This window comes from Danio aesculapii, chromosome 23 (genome assembly GCF_903798145.1).
Source record: "Danio aesculapii chromosome 23, fDanAes4.1, whole genome shotgun sequence".
In the NCBI taxonomy this organism is placed as follows: domain Eukaryota; kingdom Metazoa; phylum Chordata; class Actinopteri; order Cypriniformes; family Danionidae; genus Danio; species Danio aesculapii.
The window spans coordinates 21967067-21993704 of record NC_079457.1 but is presented as its reverse complement, the minus strand read 5'-3'; the positions used below and the strand labels follow the sequence as shown (position 1 = coordinate 21993704).

Below are 26638 nucleotides of genomic sequence, written 5' to 3'. Positions count from 1 at the left end.
TATTTTAAAAACAAAACATCAACCGATAAAGTAAAGCATGGCAAAGTGATATCGCCAACGTCAGGCCTGGCATGTGTAACAGCAAATTTGATCTTTTTTGCATGGATCTGTGTGAATGGGAATCATCATAGTTGTATATTTAACCATAAATGCCTATAGGCTTTTAGGACCTCTATTAATCAACGTTTGTAGTATTCCTCAATCTAATCATTTTTAAAAATAGTAACAGAAATAAATAAATAAAAATACAATTATTAAAGAATGTCTGTTTTCATTATTCTTATTATTTTTTGTAAAAAGAGTACAGGGTGGCTAAATAAAAATAAAACTGTGAAATAAGTTTGTATAAATAAAGTTTGTATAAAATATAACTGTGAAATAAAAATAAAACCTGTGAAACAATAATTATATACTATATATGACGACAAAAGTTTTCAAGGTGCAAATGTCTGATGTAATGTTTTGACTCATAATTAGCATCACAGCTAAGAAAAACTTTTTTTAGCATTACAAAACATGAAATGCTAAGAAAGACGTTTTGTTTTTTAGCATTAAAAAACTTGAAATGGGTTGAAGGCTTCACTGCACAGCAATTACAGCACACTATCAAATATGTCAGACTCCTGAATCTGGTGAATAAACTGTCTGTAAACAATTTTTTTATTTTATAGACCCTTTGAGTGTTTTGAAAATATGTTTAAATATTAGCCTGATGTTGCTTGTACCAAACAGGGATTGTAAAATTGTTGGTTCAAATTGATCTCTTTCCAAATTTTGAAAGATTCTGATAAAATATTGTATTACTTTCTAATTATTATTACAATATCACGAGAGTATTTTGTCACCATAGAAAATAGAGATCAATCTCTGTTAGATATATGAATTTTGATTGCTACCAAAAAAAAAAAATAATAATAATGAAAACCCCACCAATAATAATAATAAAACTTAATTTTTCATGGTAATGGAGCTCTTTGGAATGTAATACAAATGCGCCAGTCATTGCCTTGGTAATGTAAGTGTAATGTAAACAGTAATGTGAACAATACTCCATTATTTCTGTGTTTCAGACTACTTTTTATCTGATATTTACTTTTTAAAAAATAGCACTCTTCCGCTTAGAAGGAACTTGCAGCCAGGTAACAGAGGGGCGAAATTAAGTATGCACACACTCTACCAGAACGGCTCAGCATGGCTATTTAACCATCCCTAGAATTCTGTGCCAAGAATGGTTTGTAATTGTGCAGCATCATAGCAGGCTCATTTTGAACATAGTGGAAAAGCAGCACAAATGGCCATTTGGATGTATATAAATAATGACAACCAATGAGACTTTATGCGAATACAAGACTAGCCATTTTAGCAAAGCGAATTTATTCTGGAAAAAAAAATCACAAACACACTTCTAGGCTGTAAAAAACCGTCTGCACTTGGCAAGGTTCAGTTAGATACAGTTGCCATTTGCATCTTGTCCTTACAGTGATGCCAGAGCTCTATAAAGCTCTTTCCAATCGTAATGAAGGACAGCTGTGAGGCATCTTGTCCAGCTGGACTTGCTAATATGAACACAGCCAACAAATCCTCCCTCAGTGCATCCACAAATCTCTTCTGGCCCTATAGTGAATATGAAACTACTCGGATTTCCTATAGTGACCCTCTGAAAAGTAGTGCATGTTTATTGTGGTTTTAGTGCGGTCTCAGTTCCACGGACTTGCATTTTAAACTTGATGGGTTAGTTCAGCCCAAAATTCGGAAATCTTTCAGAGTCTGAAAAACTCAAAAGCTAAAGAGATCAAAAAATAAAGGCTGTTTAATCCAAATCTTCTGATGAGACACAACGCTTTTATAAAACAAATAGAACAGATTTATTTGAGTTTTTATTCATATATTAACATTGATCAGAGCTTTGGTTGGGTAGACTTTCACCGAAGGGAGAGAAATCTTTAAGATTTGATTAAAAATATCTTCATTTGTGCATCTGAAGACAAATGAAAGTCTTATGCATTCAGAAAGACATAAGGCTGAATAAATGGGGACAGAGTTTTCACTATAAGGTGAACTAACCCTGTAAAGTCTACTAAAATAAACTCTTCTGTCAGTCTGGAGAAAACTTTTTAAAATCTTTCCATTTTGAAGGAAGCAAAAGGAAGCCAGATATTAAGGGATAGAGTATCAGTTCCTATGGCGATCAATCATACTAACACAAACAGAACAGTGGTGGTGTAACTGCAGTGGGTTAATGTGCTGTGAATATAATATGTTTTTGCCAATTCCTACCCTATGCTCACTATCGCTGCGTGCGAATAATCTGAAGGTGTTCACTGTTCTGTATCCCGTTGATTTATGGGAAAGAAAACTTGCTGTGGAGGAAGCATCAGTAAATCCTACCTACTTTCTGCACAATGCAGTAGAAACCCAACCGAGCTCCACAGAAGTCTTTCTACAAACCCTAACCTGGCAGAAGAAACCGGATTCCGTGAAGTAGGTTATGCTTTTAAATCCACAGTTAGATATCTCCAAAAAAAGCCCATGTATTTTTAATGCTGCTCTTATTTATTGTAGCTATTTACCAAGCAAAATTGCAGATTTCAGGAGCAATGTGAGGACTGGGTTATGCACGGGCTCCGTTCCAGTGAAACCAGTTTTAATATTTCAAAAATAGCTTCGTAGACACATTTTTTCACTATAATAAAAGTACAATAACATTTTTTTAAACAATTTTAAAGAACTGCTTTTACATCTATTTATGCAATGGATTCAATTCCATTGCATTGCATTTGGTAGGTCAGTCAGTATCAGAGTACAGCATGCCACTAATATTACAGCATGTGTATAATTTTTATGCACAAAAAAATTTGCCTACAGAGCCATGCATAGACGCAGTCATCAGTTTCATGATTCCTAAACCAAAAAATTTACATTTAAATAAATTCGATATAATATTTAACACTATACAGCTCCCTGCATTCACGTGGGTTTCCTCCGGGTGCTCCGGTTTCCCCCACAGTCCAAAGACATGCAGTACAGGTGAATTGGGTAAGCTAAATTGTCCATAGTGTATGAGTGTGAATGAGTGTGTATGGATGTTTCCCAGGGATGGGTTGCAGCTGGAAGGGCATCCGCTGCGTAAAACATATGCTGGATAAATTGGTGGTTCATTCTGCTGTGGCGACCCCAGATTAATAAATGGACTAAGCCGAAAAGAAAATGAATGAATGAACACTATACAGGACAGTAATAGAGCCTGTTAATTCCTACCTCTTAGCCAGCGTCAGGACGTGGAAGCACTGGGGCACTGTTTTTGCACATGTCAGTGTTTATGAATAGATTACACCAAAAAGAACATGAGTAATTTTGACAAACTATACATCAGTTTAAAGCTACAAGCCTTAAGCAGCCATTGTAGCTAGTTGTTTTTCAATGGGAAGCTTATAAAGAATGTATTTGCTTAACGCGTATAAGTTGTACTGAAAATGCTTAATAGATATGGAGTACATTTCATTAGAATAACAAGACACATTCATTGCTGTACATCACGGTTTATTTTGAAAGGCAAGAGTCCTCAGAACAACATCCCATCAAACTCATGTAGTACAACGACACAATAGTGTTGAAATACGAATAGTTATTCAGTTGTTTATGTCACCGTTTCTTTTAGAGACCGGATGTTTACATTGTTTACTATGCTACGTGAAAAAACTTTGTAATAAAAAGCAAGTGGATGTCATAGCTTACAGTGTTACAAACAAAATGAGACCACAAACTGAATAAAAAGTCATAGTTATAGTTACTAAAATGTAAACAAAGCAGTCGAGTGTTTTGAAGTTCTGCATAAGCAATCTGTGAGCCACTTTTAGCCACTTACTTTCTAGTTTGACTGATGGAGAATTCAGCCAATTGTTGCATGACTCTTTCGACATATGGTGACATTTATTCATCTATTGGACACATTGGACATGAACTTCTTACATTTGAAGAAGGTAGTCATTTAACATTTGTTTATTTGCAGAACATTTAGTCAGATTGACAAATGTCTTCATTGGTTTTGATTAAAAAACCTTTTTCCCCCAGTGCTCTACCAAATATTGATTGTTGATTATATATTATATTTTAGATTTTTGAAAAGTTACATATTTTTTTATAAGTTTCCTTAGTAACTACAAAAGTAACACTTCCGATCCGTTAGTTAATGTTAGTTAATGTATTTACTAACATTAAGTATGAATAATCTCGTAAAGCTTTTCAGTTTAACATTAACTAATGCATTATTAAAATCCAAAGTTGTTTGTTAACATTAATTACACTGTGAGTTAACATGAACTAACGTAAACTAAAGCTATTTAACTTAAATAACATTAACTAACGTTAAAGAAGAATAATAAGCACAGTAATAAATATATTACTAATTGTTTGTTCATGTTCATGTCAACATTAACTAATGGACCATTATTTTAAAATGTTACTAGCCCTTTACTCAGTTTTATTGATACTAAAAGAATAATTTTTGAAAATTGAAAGAACTAAACCTGCCTATCCTAATAAGTGAATCATGGTAAATTAATTCCACCAATTCATTTAAGCAGGCTGAATCATTCCTAAACAAAACAGTAAATAACCGCTTGCATAATAGTTTGATCAATTTGTGTACATTTATTTAAATATACAATATATAAGGTATTAAAGATATAGCATAATGAATGGGTCACTGAATCATGGATTCACTTGATTCATTCAAAACCATGAATCATTCAAGAACGAAAGACAATTTTGTGTGCTGGGAGAGACAACTTTTCTGTTTTTTTTGGAATTATATTAAATTATAAATTGCAAAAAGTGTCTAAAAATGGTCAGTAAATGTAATTAACGGATGCATAACATAAAAATCACATTTTCAGTAATAAATAGCACTGTCAAAAAATTGCATTATTGCTGATTTAATGACAATTTGAATCTTGATTTTTGAGCATTTTTTTCTTAGCCTTGATTTCATTTCTGAATATGTACGACTGCATTTTAATGTAAAAAAAATCTTAGCTTGACTTTCAATAATATTTCATTATTTTCATTAACTACTTGTTTTATCAGTGGTCTAATTTACCTGTGTTTCACCAGTGCTTTACCAAACTTTATGCAATGTTCTACTACTTGAGTCCCAATTTTAAAAAACAAGAATTTATACAGCTACAGTGACATTATCCGGACCTAGAAGTGTGCCAGCAGGAGAGCACATTAGGGTTGCAGCATGTTGGTTGAACATAATCATTAATGTAGCACCAAAATGGCTGTGATAGACTAATAATAAGCCTGGAGTATGTTTTTAATGAGAAGGTAGAAGACTGAGTGCAGAGGCTGGTACACAACAGTCTGTTACAGGCAGCGGCTCAGCAGTTACTCTGTGTGCAAAGGGTGCAAAGCCACTTTTATTCCTCACAGCAAACAGCAGCCTCTTTAACATGCTCATTACTTGAAGTCATAGCAGCTATAAGCTCATTCATTCTCAGCTCAACGTGGTCTATTTATGCCACTGGATATAATCGCTGAAAAAACCCCAAGACTGACTGTGCATTTGGCCTACTTAAAAAGCTCAACTATTTTTCAAGTCTTTGAAACAGGCTTTGATAGTCTATGACTCCTGCAGAGGTTATAGAGGCAGTTGAGGAACTGACCCACCTCAAGGCATATACTGAAAAAGAATGAAATACATTCAACCATACACTGAATACGCTTCTAAACCGAACTGGCTCTCTGTTCTCAAGTCAGTGTGTGTCATTCTATTGCCATTATCTTTGATTCAGTTAAGTGAAAGAATCATAGTAATCTCTGTGAAGTCATTTTCCCCTTTGATTGATTCATTCCTAGTTGAGAGTCTGGTTCTCTTTTAGACTGATTGTGAAAATAAAAGGTTTTTTACTGATTCATTAAAAGCAATCAATTCACAATAGCTTTGCTTGAGTAATGAAAAGAATAAATAATAAATAAAAAGAATAAATAATCACATTGGGTCTTAAGGCTGATTTATACTTCTGCATCAAGCGTACACGTATGGTCCGGTGCAGCCTTCACGCATTCGCATAGCCCTCGCTGACGCTGACGCTGACACTGACGCTGACACTGATGCACACCCCTAAAAAAATGTAACTACACGTTACACTAGCTATGTTTCCATCCAAAGATGCAAATTAAATGTATGTGCATAACTTGAATATCGCATGAAAGATGTGTGAATAAAGCAGCATTTCCATCCAAGTAGTCAAAGAGAACAAAATCGTGACTTCCTAATTAACTGGCGCCAAATATCAACAGTAAAAACTGAATTTGCTGCGGTAGGAGAAGCTGCGTCAATCTTTTCTTCATTTAATAAATGACTTGCGCCTTAGAAGACAGTATGCTGACACGCAATGAATGAGTGGTGGTGTTTGAAGGCATCAGACGTGGAGCACAGAAGCTCTTGACAATTCTAGAGGTAATCAATAATATAATAACATTAATATAATAACAGCGTTTTAGAATGACCAAAACAACATTTCAGATGTTTTACAGTGTGATCAGCCAGCTGGTTTGTCCATTCACACATATTTTTATAATCACATCTCTAATAACAAAATCACATGACTTTTTTTTATGCGCATACTGGAATTGGTTCGTTAAAAGTGTTTCCATCGTAGTTTATGCACATCTTTTCTTTTCGAATAAAACGTTTATCCTACTCGCATATGTTATGCACATTTTCAAAATTTTGCGCATCTTGGCGTTTCCATCCATCTTGGCGTTCGCATATCCAAATTACACTTAACAATAGGTGGGTGGAAACTTAGGTAATGACAGGTAGAGCAAGCTCTGTGATTGGTCGGCTTGGTAACCGTGTCGAGTGTGGGCGGTGCTGAGAGCCGCGAGAACCGATGGAGTGATTGTTTACAAGTGTCGAGTCCAGTGAAGGAGCTCCAGATGTTTTGTGTTTACCTTATGAATGAAGTTGTTGCACATTTGCTGGTTCCCGTCTATGAAAGAGCGAGTTTTAGCTACTTGTACATTAAGGATCGCATTCAGAAAAAAAAACAACTAAGAAGAAACTCGATACAGAGGAAAATAACATAACCTACTGCCAACTAGAGTTTCGGAAGTGTTAGTTTATGAGAGAGTCAGTTCAATCTTCTCAGAATTATTCACTTTGACTCCCAGAGCGAGTCAGCTGTTATCTTAATTTCCCTCCTAAATGATTCACTAAGAATCTGATTCAAACAGCCAAAGTTCTTGAGTAGTATAAACATTTTCAAATGATTCAGCCAGAAAGTTTTGGTTTATAAGAGACACATTTTAGGAAATTAGATGCTTGAATAAATAATAAAATACGTTTGGCTTAAGCATTGAATATACTGTATTGACTCTTCAGTAACAGTCAAGGTTATGTATGTTAATTCCTAATTTTTAATTAACATGAATGAAAGAGGACTTTTGTTGCATGATTAAGACAGGAAATGATTTGTAAACTCAATGACACCCTGAATGAATCACTTTAATTTCTTTTCAAAATGTTAGTTTTGGAAAATTTTCTTAACAGATTCATTAAAATATATTTCAACAAATCAAATTTTGCATGAATCTATACAAATAGATTTTTGTGTGCACTTTAGCTCTGTGTATCTAGTACTACTACATTACAGCTTCTTAAAGGTGTGATCAATGGAGGATAACTGACTTTCTGAATGACTAGAAGCAGGCATTTGTGTTGTGAGATGTACAGCAGTCGCAGCACAGAACTCTACAGCACTAAACCCCTCTATTTTACAACTGACTGCGCATCCAAAGACCCCTCTGTAAAGCTCTTCACAGGGAACACAATCAAATCAGCCCATAACAACTTAAGCTCTATTGACAGCATCTGTGTTCTCCTGTCGATTACCACAGCAAGCAAAGTCGCTCAGCTAGCAAAAATGAAGTAAAAACACATTTACAGTAATACACTTACAATGAAAGCCTCGCAGGCAAGCTGCCAGCACAGTGAATCACGCAGCTATGAAAATCCAAACCATACCTTAATGATTAAATATTACATACGCAGTATTGCAATGCTATCTCAAAACTAACTATAAGAAAGTAACTTAACTAAAGCTGAACTTAATATCATGCTACAAAAACGAGGAATAAAATACAGTGCAGGTTTTTGCTCTTAATCTGTAAATCTTATTTTCATTTGCGAGTTTTTAAATGAAGCACAGTAGGATGTAGGATACTAGCAGTGTGTCTAATTTTGTTAAGCTACTTCCCAACACTGACCGGTATGATCAAATCACTTACTGACAGTGTCTTTGCAAATTTAGATTGTTCACACTTTATTTTGATGGTTTGTTTGTTGGATTAAGTTACATTGCATCTACATGCCAAATAAGTCTCATTATTTGTAGACTGTAGGTTGGGGTTAGGGTTAGTGTAAGTTGACATGTACTTGAAAAGTTTCTTATAATCAGTTAAATGTCTGTTGAAGGAGCAGTATCAACCGATATTAAGCAGACAGTCTACTAATACTCAAATGGACCATCAAAATAAAGTGTTACCTTTATATCCAATCTTTTAACTCTGCTGAGTTGCATTTGTACCCATTTGTGAATTATTGATTTTTAAACTCTTGCATATTATGTATGGCTATGTTGATCGTCCTTTAACAGTGATGTTGGCATAAAAACTGAACCGAATCAGACGCTAAATACGTCCCACAATCTGAAATATTGTTATTGCTTTTTGTCCTTTTCTTGTCTAGCCATGTAAAGCAGCTTTGACACAATCTATTTTGAATAAAGTGCTATAGAACTAAAAGTGACTTGACTAAATAAGCAAATATCACTCTAGGTCAACGCACATATTAACTCAGTTGTTGCTGAATGCCTGGATGCAAAGAATTGCAGTCTTACCTGTGAGTCCGTTGACCATGGGGGGTCTCTCATCTTCCTCCTCTTCTTCAGGAGCTGCACTGTCCTTTCTGTCCATTTTGCTGACAGACGTGGTGCGTTTGCGCTGAACCTCTGCATCAAACTCCTCATCAAACAGAACCTGGTCCACCAGGTCAGGCTGCACAGGGCTGGGCTCTGCAGGAGGCTTTGGGGTGCCATAATAATTACCTGCAAAGAAGCAATGATAAATTCAAATAGATTTCTGGCATGTGAAATAAATAAAATGGTACAGAAAAAATTAGAGCACTTCAAAATTCTGTTTCTCTGGATTTACTAGGTATGTGCATGAGTGAAATGTTGATAAAGTAAGTATTTCTTTTATTCTAAAGGTCAGATACCACTTCCTCCAAATTATATATATATATATATATACACACACACACACGAATATATCTATATGACCTACAGGCAAGTTAAGTTACTTATGTAGGGTAGTAATTGGACAACAGTAATTTGTTCTGTAGCCAATCAAATGGAGAGAAATAATATTGACCTTAAAAATGATTTTTAAGAATTCTAAAACTGCTTTTATTCCAGCCATAATAATATAAATAAGACTTTACCCAAAGAAAAATATAGAATATACAGTTAAAATATTGCTGCTCTGTTAAATATCACTTGGGAAATATTTGAAGAAGAATAAAAATAAATAACAATGGGAAGTTTGCTAAAACTACATAGTGGTCTCAGATTATCCCTGGTTGAGAAGAGCCACAGTGCTTAAGTACTTAGGTTCTTCTACCTGTCTCCAAACTTCTTTCATATTTCAACTGCAACAACATGAAACCTGCAACATATATATACAGCATATATATAAGTCTTGTTTGCTGTTAGTCAACACTCCAGCAGCTCCTCTGGACCACAACGCAGCACTCTTTACTCTTATCTATTGCCAACGCTTCTCCACAACAGATTAAGACTAGCTGTGTAGCTTCTTCCACTTCCTACAGACAGGAGGTCTATCTTATAAGCTTTACCGTTCCTGTGTCTTCTGGATAAACTTCCTGGACTCGGAAATGGTCTCAGAAAGTGCGACCTACTTTCTCAACAATTCACAAATTGACTACATGACAAGAAGACAGAACAGGACAGGACGATAAAGAACGTTATTGATTTTGTCACTTCTGATAGCGGAGAACAGTGCACATCCACAATCTACTTCATCTTACAAGTGCTGTCACATTATAGACGTTTAGGACATGAAACTGAATAGGAGAGCTATTGCTTTAAACACATCACAGATTCTTTTACTGCCTGGAAAAAAATGGCAAATGAGTAGCATGACTGGTGCTTTTTCCATTTGGAATGATAAAACGGTGGCCTTGGTAAAAGCACCGGTTGACTGTAAACCACTAAAGACTTCATTAAGCTTTATGGACATTCTTGTTGGACGTATTGAGTCATTAAGCTTCACTTGATGTGGAGGACAAAAGTAAATATGGGTTTAAAATGCTCAGTACATGGGGTTTGTTGTAATGCGTTACTAAATGCTCATTTGAAATAATTGGGTCTTTAATGCGCTAATTTGTCATTCACTTACAGCTGTGTTTGTTGAGGTTAGAGAGAATGGCTCACAACAGATTTGTCTGTGCGGACTCATTAATTACATTATTTAAAGTGATGATAAGAGAACAAGACATTTTATCCTTTTTGTGAGCAAAAATCTTTTATTTTCCACACAAATGGACAATTTAGGTATTGTTTGTGCACACACACAGAGTTTGCAAGAAATATATTTGGTAACACTTTACACTGTAAAAAATAAATGTTACTTTACTGGTAATTGTCTGTATTTTTTACAGAATTTTCCAGTGTTTTCATTATACAGTGAAATACCTGTTGTTTTACAGATATGTTCTCTAATAAAAATTCTAACATTAAATTTACTGTTATTGCTTTTATTTTGGTATTATGTTATTTTTTTGTTATTTTAAAGGAAATGTTCTGTATTTTCAGAGAGTAACACCTCATTTTAGGTTAATATTTACAGATATGCAATATGGTGATGCCCATAACAGATTTCCTGTCAAGGACAGTAAAGTTTACTACTACTACTTCTACTATTCAGTTTCTGTACCCGAATGCTGTCAGCCTCTCTGAAGAAAACCATGAAGAAATATTTATTTCACTTTAACATTTGTTCAATTGTATTTATTTATGACTGTTTGTTTATAATATGTAATACATATAATAATAAATGACATAAGATATATTTTACTCCCTTACAAAATCATCCCAGTCTAAATGACTTTCCAAATAGAGCTATTTATAGTGTCTGGTGAATTTGTATTTCTATCGTAATATATATAGCGCAGTGTAAAAAAATATTGCAATGCCAAATTTTTTCTAATATTGTGCAGCCCTAGCCCAAACCTCCAACCAATAGTGCCACAAGTAAACCATGAACAAAAATAAACAAACAAACAAGCAAAAAAAAAAAAACATCAAAGGTGATATCTAAACATTTTTGTCCTGTAATCACTCCTCATAATTATCTAAAAAACATATTTATACTCATCAGAAGATCAAATTACATTTCATTAAAAAAAAACATTCATTATCACTGTTTCTAACACAATCTCACGACAATTTGTAATTCGCTTTTGATTTAGTGGCTATTTCATATGAAATCGTATGATCTCATTATTACAATTTATTACAATTTTCTTTTCCCCCAATGACGGTTGGGTTTTAGGGGTGAAGTTTTGAGCCACGCCTCCTTTAAAAATCGTACATTTTTGTATGATTGAACTCAAATTAGCCAGAATTAGCCAGCCTGACAGAATGTAAAATGCTTAGGTTTCCTCGTGAGACAAGGCTGAAATTTCTGATCAAATAAATTGGTATTATATAATGTATTGAATCTTTTCATTTATATTTCACATGCAAATGTATTGAAATTCTTGCATATTTCAGGTTAAAATTAAATTCCGAATGACAGATGTTCGATATATTTTCGGATTTATGGACCTCGTGGTTTTGAAAAAAAACTTTATCGCTGCTCCATAATAATCATGGTCCAATCTGTGCTGTGGTTGACTTGCTGTGGACTTCACAGATGGACAGTGCCTTAACAGAAGTGTGCACTGTCAACAGCCGTTATCATCTCTATCAACAGGCACCAGGCCATGCATAAAAGAAACCTGCTTACTCAAAACAATTCTGCTGAGTGTCCTCTCCTGATTTCACAAGCTATGTGACTGGAAGAACAAGTATATAAAGCGGCAGAGTTCAAAATAAGGGCTTTAAAGATCACAGCTATGCAGTTTTACGTAGAAATAACAGGCTCTATTATCCAACAGTGATATCCCAGCAGGCCATGGGTTGAGTGTCAAGTTACACACTCGATCCTGTGGGCGCATACTCCATCTGTGGTTGAAATATCACACTACACATGAGGTAGATTTTCTAAAGACATACAGTAGTTCTACATGCAAAACATTTTTAAAACAAAGAGCAATGTAAAATTTGTAATTGACTATTTTACCGCAACACCAGATTAACAACATTGCAACCTAAATTCCAAAGAGATAAAATTTTGCATGGAAAAGTAATCCTAACTTGACATTAAAAGTTCAAAAAACTTGTGTTTCTTGTCTTCTACAGTCAAATGCATATAAATGGCAGTCTAAACCTTAGCAAAACTTGCTACTCCAGAACACCCAGTGTATAATTTGATTAAAAAATGACTCTTGAGCCACGTCATAGGAGTGAATCAAATCGGTGTAGACTAAATCATGAACAAACGATTCTTGCTAGGGTAGAAAGGCATAAGGGGCTTAGTCCCAAAGATACCTTGCAAAATATTGATATTCAATAGGCTACTATTTTGATATAATAAAAAAAAAAACTACAAACAATTTATACTGTGAAAACAAATATTAAGCTTCATCAGTCGTTGGAAATATCCCATTTCGCAACACAGTTGTATTATTATGTCATCAGTTTCAGCTCCTCAAAATGATTGATGACATGAATGAATTGCAGTGGTGGGATTTGCAGTGGTGGGATTTTTTTAACACTTGCCGTGTGACAACAGTCCCACACCTGCTGGTATAAACAGGTACTGCTGAACAGCTGACTGTTTAAATACAGACACAAAAGCTGCATTAAGTGGAATACGCGGGATGTGTGTGGGAATTTTATTAATTTATTAATACAAAAACAAATAACAAAATACAATCTATTTTTTAAGTGCAACATATCAGGGGCTTAAGCCCCCCCATCAGCCCCCGTTGGATTTATGAATAAATGACATATGAACTGATGCCTTTAGGCAAATCAAAATTAATCCACTAAGGTGCACAAGCAGAAAATTCAGGGCTTTAAATTGACTTTTTATCCTTTCAAATTTTCCTTTTAAATTTATTGACATTTTATCTGCACTATTGACAAATGCTTTGGTAATATATAGGCTTAATTTACAGAAACTACGATGTGCCATTTTTATTCAAGTTCACATGGATTTATTCAAGAGAAGTGTCACAAGTGCCATCTAGTTCAATGATACCTGATCTGGTAACACTGCACGTACAATATGAATAATATTGTAAGTTTAGGCTGTTAGAAATGCATCTGTCGGACAGTAGCTTGAGTTGAGAGTAATGAATGAGCTGGAGATTGAGTTGCAGGAGCTCCAGATGTGAATTTACTTTCATTAACAAAAAACAGTTCCATCTGTGAGAATTTCACCAGCCCCATCTTTTATCAGGGTTTCTGTAGCTTTCTTCAAATCACATTTAAGACTTTTTAAGACCCTTATAAGACTATTATGAAATAAATTTTAGATTTATACAGGGCTAAATGCCAATGATTTTTTTTCTAATTGCCCGGTTTTTTTCAGTAAATAGTTTTTGTATTAATGGAAGATAATGTAAAGGATGTGTTGCTTTAGTTTTCTTTACCTGATAAGGGAATTTAATTTAGAGAAATTGCAGTAAAAATGTCTAACAGCTATTTTGAATTGTATCTCTTTGCAATATAAAACTTACATATAAAAAAGGTTTTTAGATGGATCATTGTTGACTGCACATCAGCCAGATTGGGTAGTTTCACTTTGACATAGGGAAATTAAGACCTGTTTAAAATTATTTAAGACCTACAATACAAAATTTCACAGAATTTAAAGTTTTTAAGGCCTAAACTTGTGTTTTGAAATGTAAGACATTTAAATACTTTAAGAGCCTCAAACACTGTTTATACATTCAAAGATATTGATAACTGCAGCATCTCACTACATGATAAAAAAAAAGAGCAAAACTCATTCCATGACTTAAAAACAAAAGGATTGCCATTATACACCATACACTATATAATAATATAATAAAATGGTCACACTTTACAACACACTTTCATTGGTTAATGTATTTATTACCATGAAAAAAGAATGAACAATACTAAATACTACTGAACAGCAATTATTAAACTTCAAAGTTGTGCTTGATAACATTATTTGTGCACTACGAGTCAACTGAATAACACTAAATGACTATTTTACTATTTTCAACTAATGATAACAAAGATGAATAAATAATATAGTAAAAGAATTATTTATTATTTGTTCATGGTGGTAAATGCATTAACTAATGAAATCTTACTGTAAAGTTCTACCAAACACACTTGACTAGAAAAAACCACCATATTTCTTCCACAACGTCATTATTGTTAGTGATATTACAATAAATCAGAGGTGCAGGTTGTTGATTTGTACACTGAAACACTCTTTAAGTGGATCACTGCTGCTTGTTGAGAATGACAGTAATGAATTATTTAATTTAAAAACTCTGTATCTAAATCACATAGACATTTATAATGAGTACTTGAGAACGCTGCCAAATTTGCGCACTTCTCACCTGGATCTCACAACGCTGTTTAGTGGTCACATGTTCATAATAGGTGCATTCAATTAAGCTTCTTTTAGTCAAGCTGATAAATAGCCTCTGTGGCTAACAGGTCCAAAAATCTAGTCCTATTTTATTCCATTTTTGCAGTATTTGGAGTTTTAGGGCATAAGCAGGAAGCCTAACCGTAAATTCAATACATTTTTCAAACCTTTAACTTAATAAACAGTTGTTAATAAACAGTTGTAGTTAAACAAATCAATGGAGCGACAGAACTCTGATAAGCTCAGAAGAAACAAAGCTTGAAAGAATAAATTAAACCAAAGGCAATATTTCTTAAAATATCTGACACATTTACCTTTACTATCAAACATAAACAAACATGTACGTCTACGAACGAACAAAATACGAATGACAGAGGTTGCTGTCGTAGCTGTTTTGACAAATTCTGCTGTCTTGTTGGGTAGAGGTGTGACTGGTGATGCATAATAACTGGCGATGGACGGCTGCTGCTGTTCTCTGCGGCCAACAGCAGCCTTGTGGCTAGCACCCAGCATGTGGGACTTTACAGCGTTTATGCCAGGAGTGTCCAAACTCAGTCCTGGAGGGCCGGTGTCCTGGAGAGTTTAGCTCCAACCCTAATCAAACACACTTAGCCAGCTAATCAAGCTCTTACCAGATATACTAGAAACTTCCTGGCAGGTGTGTTGAAGCTAGTTGGAGATTAACTCAGCAAGACACCGGCCCTTCAGGACCGAGTTTATACCCATCGTCGATATACTAGTTTTCTTTTTACAATACGCACAGTAGGCCTCATGGTTGTTTTCAGTGACAGGCTTTAGCCACTGTTTAAACTCGTTTTTCTCCAACCAGGAGTATGCAAACTTACATTTTCCCATTTTGCCATCTGTTTCGCTCTATGGTTTTGCTAGACATGGAGAGGGTCACATCACCTTCCAGTGTGTCGCAAATTACGTTTATTTATATTTATTATAAATATATTTATGCTTTTTTGGAGACAAACAATTTGGACAATGCTTGAATAAAAGACACAATTAAGAATTTTTAATACCTTTTAAGGGCCTTCATTTTCTCATAATTGATTTATCAACTTTTAATACTTTTTAAGACCGAGCAAACACCCTGAGTTTAAAGAGCCCCTATTATGGGTCTTAGAAAATGATTCTTCCATGCAGTGTGTAACACAGCTCTAAGTGAAGTGAAATATCCAGCTAAGGTTTAAATCCAACAGTGCACCATGTTTAAAACTATCAATTCATCTATAAAGAGTTGACTCATAGTGGTTCGAATGAATCGCCGCTGTAACGAGTCTTTAGCCATGTTGGCGTGATGTCAATACAGAACTCAAGCCTCGCACATTTGTTGCATAGGCAGACCCGGGAAAATTGAAACCCCCTGGCTCCGCCCACAAACACTGTAGAAAGAAAAAGAAGAAGACAAACACTGTAGCAGATCCCCGTTGAATCAAGCCGCATAGATGTTGTGCTCTGAAGTGTGAGGGAAAGTTAGTGTTATTTTCCCTACCAAAAGATGAGGCTATGAAGAGTGAGTGGTTGAAGTTTATTTTTGCAAAAATACCTCAGCATTATAGCCCCAGCCTTCATTTTTCTGATGAGTGTTTCAGCTATCTACACACTAACAATGGGGGATTGATCGGCCGTTTGTTAAAGGAAGGATCAAAAAAGACTATTGATGTATGGGACTTTGTCAGAGCTTGACAGGAACTTTACAGTGCACAGTTTATGGACCAGTTTCTTCCTCCATTTCACAAGTGTAAGTAAGTGTGATTAAAATGGTTGCTGCCTTGTTTTCTCTAGCTTGCAAATTATGTGTTTAATTGTGTTTTGTTTCTTGTAACCGCTTGCATACCTGGCTAACTTTTTATATTCTCATATCTAAAACCATGTTGAAAACGCGACACCATCAGCTGTTCCTTCACACATGCGGCTGTCAAGTTTCAAAATAATTCAGTCAAATTAATACTGAATGTGTGTCACTGTTATTACTTATGGTTAAGAATAGAGCAATATGCTGGTGTTAAACTGCATTGCTTTAATGCACTCCTGCATTGGGCTCACACATACACTCTGCACTCTGACTACTTCAAGATTGTTGATAAGCCGTGGTGGGCATTTCTCTCTGTCTCATGCTGAACACAGTTGACCAATCACAACAGACTGGGTCATAGGACCAATCAGCAAAGTTTAGCATTGCATTAAGGAGGTGTTTGGGAACAAATGACTCGCTGAACAAATCATATGGAAGTCTTTGGGATAATTATGTAAAAATAAATGCATATTATAAGACAATTATAGTGTTTTTTGACCCTGAATGCATATCAGATTGTTGTTGCAAACCCCAAAACTAAAATATGATAATATTTAATGCATAATAGAGGCTCTTTAAACATTTTTCCACTCTCAACAGAATGGCGGTGCCTATTAGTTAAGCAAATTGGTTTTGGCACTTAAAATTAAATTTCGCCATCAGAAAAAAGCCACAAAATATGACCAATTACTTGCAATCTGAAGCCTTGGGACTGCATTTATGTCAGTGTTCACAAATACTTTCAAGTACTGGGTTGTCATTAACGGTTGAATGAATACCCGTCCTTTAATATTCCTGCCCTGCAATTACTCCTAATTCACGACAGCACTATAAGTCATGCTTTTTATTAAACATCTTCATTTTACCTGAGCATGCAAAGTGTAATCAAATGATGGCCATAACCATGCCATGTCACAGCCTCGAAGGTCTCCTGTCAAACAGCGGCCACAGTATGATGAATCACTAATAAACAGCGCACTGCGACATCCTTGATTAATGGCATTTAAGAAAAAACAAAAAACACAGCAAGGAAAAGGGGAGGACCGTTCAACTGGGGCATGTGATTATTTTTGTTAGCATTAATCTGCGGGAGATGTCAAAGCAATGGTGATGATTTGAAAGCATCTTCCCTTCATCGTTGCGCACTGAATGGCAAACAGGAGGAAAGAGAGACAGGCTGATAGCAGGTAGTTATTTAACATTTGAGTGTTTCATGTCAAATGAATAACATCATGCCTGCTCCCGTGTCCCTGATGAACTGATGGAGGACGTCAATTCACCCATGACGATCGGCGAGCACAACAAATACAGACCCACCATGGAAATTTTCCCTGAATGATGTTTAGTCGCTCACACACGCATGCTCACCCACGCAAGCACAAACAGCCTCACACCCTTAAACCTAAACGGAATGAGAGTTGACTCATCTATAACCTTTACCCACTCGAGCCAAGCTGCAGTGCAACTTATACACCACACCGCACCAAAAATACAAATCAGCGCACGCAGTTTAGTCAGAGTTATAATCTGCTCATATCTGCTAAGGTTGTGCACACAGAATCTTAAACAGTTTATCATCTTCAAAACGAAATATTTTGTATAAGGATTAACTAGGAATTCACCGAACTGACAATTCTGGGCTAACTACAAAAAAGAAAATTCAGAAAGAGCTTCGATGAAAACCAAAACCAAAAATGAGTTATTTATATTATAATGTATATTATATAAAAATAACACATACAATCCAAAATCTATTATTTCATAAAATAAAAAATAATTTTGTAAGAACTTTTACATTTAACTGAAATTAAATTCAATCAAATTACAGAATAAAAAAAACACAAGCTAATAAAATAATGCCATTTTATTGACCGCGAAGGAGTCGAAAAGTGCCATTTTAAAAGTGTTGCCATGACAGCACAGTAGCGATATTGCAATCAACAGCAACAAATATGCTACATTGTAAAAAATTTAATGAAAAGACAAGTCAAGACAACAAATATTTTTATGTTTATTTAACTTATTTTAAGTTAATCAGGTTTCAACTATATTTTTTAAGTTATACAGATATTATCTGAATTATATTATCATTAACTGAATATTTTCAGTCAAGGGTGACACAGTGGCGCAGTAGGTAATGCTCGCCTCACAGCAAGAAGGTTGCTGGTTCGAGCCTCGGCTGGGTCAGTTGGCATTTCTGTGTGGAGTTTGCATGTTCTCTCTGTGTTTGAGTGGGTTTCCTCCGGGTGCACCGGTTTCTCCCACTAGTCCAAAGGCATGTGGTATAGGTGAATTGAGTAAGCAAAATTGGCAGTAGTGTATGTGTGTGAATGAGTGTGTGTGGATGTTTCCCAATGAAGGGTTGCAGCTGGAAGGGTATCCACTGTGTAGAACATATGCTAGATAAGTTGGCGGTTCATTCTGTTGTGGCGACCCCAGATTAATAAAGGGACTAAGCCAAAAAGAAAATGAATGAATGAATGAATGAATATTTTTAGTCAGTTTAATTGATGTAAGTAGAGATAACTAGAATAGTTTTTATTTATTCAACAAAAAAAATTTAAAGTCAGCAACTATTTTTTTTACAGTGAAAAAGAAATTTCCTATTGGCACATACCTTGAGCAGACTTTTTTATTTTAAGCGGGCTTTTTCCGGAATGTGAGATTCTGCATAGATATCTATATGTGTACGTGAATGGAATATCCACAGAGTGGAATAATGAGCAATATTGCACTGACCGCTGTGCATACGCAATATATTCTAAATAAATCTTAGAAATAAATCTATACATTTTCAGTGAAAATTGAAAATGTCATATTTGCATGCATGTATGTATTCCTAATTGTATATCTACTCATAAATGGGTACACTGATAGAAACATCTTTCAATGCTTCTGTGTCCATGTATCTGTGTAAGCGCTGGGTGAAGAGAATCAAGTAATGATCATTGCAGCCAATCAAAGTCTTGATGACCAATGAGTGTTCAAGAATACCCTCAACAGTGCTCAAAATGCAAGCAGGAAATGTGTCATCACATTTATTACATTTCAGTACCGATTGGTACCAAAACGAATATTTTGAAATCTCTAATGCATATGAATGAATGTTGTTATAATGCACATATGTCAACCAGCTGTGTGCACATACCCATAAAATGGAGTTTATTTTAAAGGTTTTACATACATAAAAAAAACTAAATATCTTTTGGCATAACTAGCATAAAAAATTAACCATACTGAATATACGACTACATTTTTAAAATGAAAATACATATAAACAAATTATGTCATGTTATATTCAAGCTCTAGAATATTATATCAATAGGTTCCCCTGACCTGGACTGGAGCATTCTAATAAAGTATACTTGTTTACAGTACCAGGACTGCATGAAGCAAGTGATCCACTGTAATAATGTGGAAAAACAGACCTAAAACAAGATTCTTTCCGGTTCCCTTTGTGGAGAGCAAGTTTAATTATTGTTTTTAAAACACTTTGAAATTTGTTCCTTTATTGAGATCACTGTGTGTAATTAGTGCCCAAACACTAAACATGACACAGTTGTTGCGTAACACTGACTGTACAACCTACATTCTGTTTATTGGGCAAGGGTGTTCTAAGAATGATTATATATCTACAATATTACAAATGTAGTCTAGGAATATGTGGTCATGTTAAAATGCAGTATAATGGGAGGCAATTTAGATTAATTTGAAATCCATTTATATTTTATTTCTCTTTGTTTACAGTTTGACCACATACAGTATGCCGCATTTACTGTATTTGACCAGATACAATACAGCATGTTTATTGCTAGTACTGCATATTTCAACAATGTCTGTATAACATGAGTAAAAAAAGAAGTAAAAGGAAAGAAATTGTTATATTTATATTTGTAAGAACACTACTGTTAATTGTAGTGTGCAATAAAATCAAGTTTGCTATTTTTAAGACTCCTACTGTTAATGAAATATGAATATGCTATGTGTTTTTTTTTACAATGAGATGGAAAGCCTAGGCTAATTGTTATTAATTGTTACTATTAACTGTTGTTAATTGGTATTATCAAGATGGACTGCAGGTTATCGTAATATGCCATATGATGTATTTTGAATTAAAGCTATTTATTTTTTAAAGAACAAGAGCTGATCTTCAAAAAGCATTTCTCCAAGGGTACACTTTTAAAAAAGTAGGGTCATCTTATAAAGAGGATCATCTTATATTGTGGATAATACGGTATATGCGCAAATCACTTTAAACTGTTCTTGAACTACTTATTATGTCCTCAAAAGCGTCAAATCTTACTCACTGTTTTACAGTCAAAAAAAAAAAACAAGAGGAAATGGAAAAAACAACAACAAACTACTGAAGATGGAAAAAATGTGAGTGGACTAAAAGATAAATGCAACTCTGTGTATGGAGTCTAATATAAAAAAACAAGTATATTTACTGGAGTTTCAAGGAGCCTCAAACACAAAACTTGATGTTTGTTTTGTTTATTAGTCGATTTTACAAAGTAATGAAGCAAAGGAAAAGTTTGACTCATTTGGGAAACGCACTTCGAAGCTTTGTGATTGATATTGTGTGGGTCATTAAGCAGGCTGTGGAAGTGTGGACAGATGGAAAACGATCTTCCAAAGCCTCTTGGATCTTATCGTGGGATGTTGGGGATATTGTTGTGGGTAGCGGAGAAGCTGTTGTTCAGTCCTCTACCCAAACATAAGTGGACTCGTGTACTCCTTCAGAGATTAGAGAGAATCTCAAACAACTCTACGGACATCATTAAAGACGGAGCTCAGCTTGAGGAAGGATCTAGATCAGTGGTGCTCAACCGGGGAGCTCAAGATGATGTGAAATTATTCAAATGAGCCAAAAACAATAACAACAAAGTATATTTAATTCATCACCTCAACCATTGGTCTTCAGTTTCTTAATTCTTTATTTTTTAAGAGTGTAACTGCATTTATTTGATGAAAAGATTGAGTCAAAACATTAGTTAGTAAAATATTATTACTATTTAAAATAACAGAATTTTAAGTATAACATTTAAGCATTGATATGATGACAAAGCAGATTTTTGTATTATTAATCAAGTCCTTAAAAAGAAATCATTCAAATATCATTCTAGATATGACGCTTTATTAAATGAAAATATTTCTTCTCATTATTATTATTATTATTGTTGTTGTTGTTATCACTACAATGTTGAAAACAGTAGTACTACTTAATATGTTTGATGAAACTATTATTGTCATGGTTCAGTAAGGGGAAAAAGGGAGCGAGGACTCAAATGCAAAAAACAAGATGATTTATTAATTAAAATAAAACAAAACAACAACAAAAACCACCCCGAGGGGGAAAACACTAAACTATAACACAAACAGAGAAACAAACTTGGTTGGGCTGGCAAGACAAGGCTTGAGCAGGAACACAGGGGAAGTATAGACGACGAACTGGCACAGGACAGGAGACATGAGGAGAATATAAGCAGGAGCAAATTAATTGTTATTAATTAGAACCCTGACAATTCTACATTTTTTATACTTAGTTTTTATAGATTTTTTAGGGACATATAACCAGTGTATATAACCAGAATTTTTGGGTGAACATCTTTTTAAATATATGATTTAATTGTATGTTTTGTTTTTGTGAATACGTATAAATATTCACTAACCAAGATTGTTTAAATGCATTTAGAGGGACAACCAGGCATAAAAGGAAGCTGTTGCCATCATTGCTGTCAAGAAGGAAGAGAGAACGCTGCCTATTGACGTGCTAGATGACTTAAATGTTCTCAAAGATGACATGGTGATGCTTTCAAAATCCTGGTTCAGTGCACAGACTGGTTTTTGAGCTCTTTCATGGCATTGGCGTATACTTCAAGAAACTGCCTTTTATAGCTCCTATATTTGTGAAAAGGTAATGTTGACACTGCTTGATTGATTGATTACATTTGGTCTGCGTCTACAGGCCAGTTGTTTAGAACATGATAGCTTGTTTTGTATTTGATATGCTTGACTGAAATAAATATTTTATTTAAATAAATTTGTCTCAAAATACCTTAAAATACATATTTTAAGTTTTTGCTTTATGTTCAAATCGATTTGTGTTCAGGTAATAAAATGAATTAAAGCAAAAACGGTATTGCTACTTAAATGCTCTGAGGAAACCGATTGCAGCAAACCGATTAAGTTGACTAAATTTATTCATTTGAGTTCAGTCGACTTAAACCATTTGCCGCAATCAGTTTCCTCAAACCGTTTGAGTAGCTATACAGTTGTCTGGACCCAATTCGTTGACTCGAAGTGAACTCATAAAAATCTGATAATTGAACTTAAAATGTTTAAGTTACTAATACTCTAAATGTTTGATGATATCAACTCAAATAGTATAAGTATATAAGATTCAATATATATAAGTTTACAGTACTCAAACTATTTGTTTCCTTAAACGGTTTGAGTTAACTTATTGGGTTTTACAGTGTATGTATATACACAAAAACATCAAATCCACACATGTATACAGTACATACAAACATAAAAATATTACATTAACCTCATCAAGAAAATAAATAAATTAATAGAATAAGTATAAAATAAAATAAAAGGATGCCAAACATATTCTCTTAATGAGGTATAACCTCTAGAATTATGTAAATGTTAAATTATGGATAATTATATTGTTGTTGTGGAGAAAGCCAGCCTTTTACTCCATTTATTTTAAAGATCTGTTTTTGTAATCGAAGTGCACGCATGCATGTGCATGTGTTTTTCCATTTCCTCAACTTCTGCTACTATTTTGAACCATTCGTCTTTAGTTGGTGGGTCTTCTTTATACCATTTCTGGGTTATAGCTTTTTTTAACTTGCCAATAATATCTTAAATAGATATCTATACTTTACATTTTTCATTTGCATAACAAAAATAAAACTCCATACAGCATTTATTAGAACAATATTTTTTAGCATCACTATAAATGATATCACTGTCACTTTTATTGAGTTATGTGTGAGTAAACCAAAAAGGGCTTTTGTAATATCACTGTGATAATAATATAACATATATAACACGGAGTTCAAAATAAAGCACCTCTCATTCATTTTTCATCACTGACATGGATTATTTGTAGAGAAATATTATTGATTGAAATAATCTGTTTCAGTTCTTTTGACTATAAGTGTCCGTAATAGGCACCAGGGCAGCACAATATATAGTTTCAGCATCAATCTTGCAATGTGATTATTCAAAATAGTCACATTGCAGCATTCGCAATGATGAGACGTGAAAATGTATTATCATTTATCATTTGAATGTGTTTTTGAGGCCTGGGACTGTTTTTTTTTATTTACTGTTAATTTTTTATTATTCAATTACAGTGCCTGAATGCTGTTAGACTCAGAAAACAATAAAAGACTGTTTTTTTCTTTATATATATTAATTTTAATGTGTTTATTTTATTTATTGCAGATGCAGTCCCCTACAAAATCATCCCAATCAATCTAAAATGACAAATTCTTCCCAAATCGAGATATTCAAGTCATTTGATGTAATTGTATTCTTATTGCAATACATATCAAAGAAAACAAAATAATAAAAATTGCAATGCAAGATTTCTCCAAAATCGTGCAGCCATGATAGGCACATTAGGGGGGAAAAGTATAAAATCCTTTCAGTATCAACTGAAAAAGTCATGGGGCTTCTGTTGTTATTATTGTGTATATTTATGCGGACTATGAGCGCCCTTGGAAGTTGACAACCACTGATCTAGATGATTCCTCCAGCAACATGGCAGACAGAAAGTGATTGCCACAGCTGTCGTCACTGCTTATGGATTTGTGGGTGGACGTGATTGTTTACCTGCGTCACTCCGAGGTGGCCATCCTACAATATTGGACATGGAAACAATCATTATAAAAGCTAAGACATTTGTAGCTGATGTTCCTCTTGGGATTGAAATGCAAGTTCTCATTATTTTTAATCACTGTTGTAAGAAGACATGACCCAGTGTAGCATTCGAACAGAGTTCATGCTATAAAACTTGGGCATAACCAGTTACCATTGATTACATCATGCTGCGGGCATGTTGAAAAACTGGTCAATTATTTCTTTGGCCTGAAAACGGCAAACCTCGACTCTGGAGATCACATAAATCAGTCTGTATTGTCTATAGACAATATTACCTCTAGCTTAGAGTTTGTTCTTAAGTACAGACCTGAATTTACACAACAGCTCAAAACTTGGGCATGGCCCAAAATGCTTGACCATGACCTTCCTGTTTTACACACTTGGGACAGAGTGTCAGCTAATAAAGAGATGTACACATACTTGAACAAAAGGTTACTCAATATAAGGTTGTTTCTTTGAATAAAATAAAATACTAAAATAAAATAATAACAATTCATGTAGACAATAACTTTTTTTTTTAAATATAAATATATCTTTACTCAAGTATCTGTAGTTTTTTTAATTTAGGAAACTTTCACTTTTATAAACCATAATCTGCACTTTATCCCACAACATTCCACTAAAATGTGTAACTCCTCACTGTAAGACCCAAAAGTGAAGGTAACTGGAACCGTTTGAGGAAACCGATTGCAACAAACCATTTAAGTTCAAAAACTGATCCTAATGAGTACTGTGAACTTACTCAGTACTCAGTACTGTGAACTTACTTATTTAAGTTGAAGTAATGAGAAATTTAATTATCTCATTACCTTCAAAACTGAGTTAAAACTCGTTTCAAATGAGTAGAATTAACTTTCAGTGAATTTTGAGTTAACTACACTCATTTCATTTGATGAAGTTGACTGTTGGGTTTTACAGTGTAATTATTTTGAAGTTAAAAAAATACCACATGCTGCATATAGTCTGTAAATTAGTGTATTCTTTTCAGGTTCAAAAATCAGATATAAGCAATTAAATTGTGCCTTCTTGAGTCACTGATACAAATGATCCAGTTAGAGCATGGCTGCATTCCAGTCCAAATTTTTATGCTCTTCTCTGACTAAGTCATTCACTAGGATGTATGTCATTGATTATGTTACAAAAGTGTCCACTACTGACAGAAAGAACATCTAAATGGGTTTAAATTAGGGATGCTCTGATCAGGATTTTTGCAGCCGATACCAAGTACCAATTCCTTGTCATGGTGATCGGCCAATACCGATTCTGATACTTCAAGTTTTATAATGCATAAAGTGCATTTTCCCCTCTAGGTACTGTAATACTTAAGTGGAGATCTCTCCTTACCTAAGAGAAAAAACTGAATGATGTTGCATATAATCCCTTAAATATGTCTCTTATAACCATTTAGTGTCGACATGTCATGGCCCGAAGTAGCTTTACAGAAAATAATAGATAAAACCCATAAAAATATTGGTAAGAAAAACAACTAACAAAGCAATTTATATACATTACAAATGATGGAAGAAAGATACAACATGTTTGATGTGCACTTTTGATGCATAAGAAGTTAAAATGCACACCTATAAATACATATTTGTTTATTCCAGTAAGTATATTACAAAAAGGTATATTATTAAATATTCAAGTAAAAAAATGATCATTTTAACATTTTTTATTTCGATAAAACGTTCAGACAGGTTATAGTAAACTTGCACAATTGTCAAAAAGACAAAATATGTACTGTATGTAAAAAGATCTAAATATATGCAAGACCATTCCAATATTTTGCTCTCCAACTAGCACGTATGGTGTTCTCTGCGTCTAAACTCATAAACAAACACCTGTGATTGGTTCATGAGATCGGCCAGACTGCCAAGTTCACAAAATTTGATTATCGGCTGATACCGATCTCCAGCCATCTTTGGTTTAAATGGAATGCCCTAAACCCTCGAGCACTTGGAAACTACACTGTTGTAATGTCACAGTCGCACTGCATTATGGGACATATAGGTGCTGGAGTGGACATATGAAGTTGTCTCGCTCCCTCTGTCAAAATCGAGGGATCCAAGGTATGTCCATGTAATCTTCCCTCATTCACTTGAT

At 34.4% G+C, this 26638-nt stretch overlaps 1 protein-coding gene across 4 annotated transcripts in view; it reads right to left on the bottom strand.

The window, feature by feature from the left end:
- The window catches only part of magi3a (membrane associated guanylate kinase, WW and PDZ domain containing 3a), a 275042-nt gene that overhangs the window by 76370 nt on the left and 172034 nt on the right, over window positions 1-26638 (bottom strand). For all 4 annotated transcript variants that reach the window (XM_056448758.1, XM_056448759.1, XM_056448760.1 and 1 more), the window contains exon 4: window positions 8907-9113. In XM_056448758.1, coding sequence (XP_056304733.1) covers window positions 8907-9113 — 207 coding nt within the window. The remainder of the gene's footprint in view (window positions 1-8906; window positions 9114-26638) is intronic.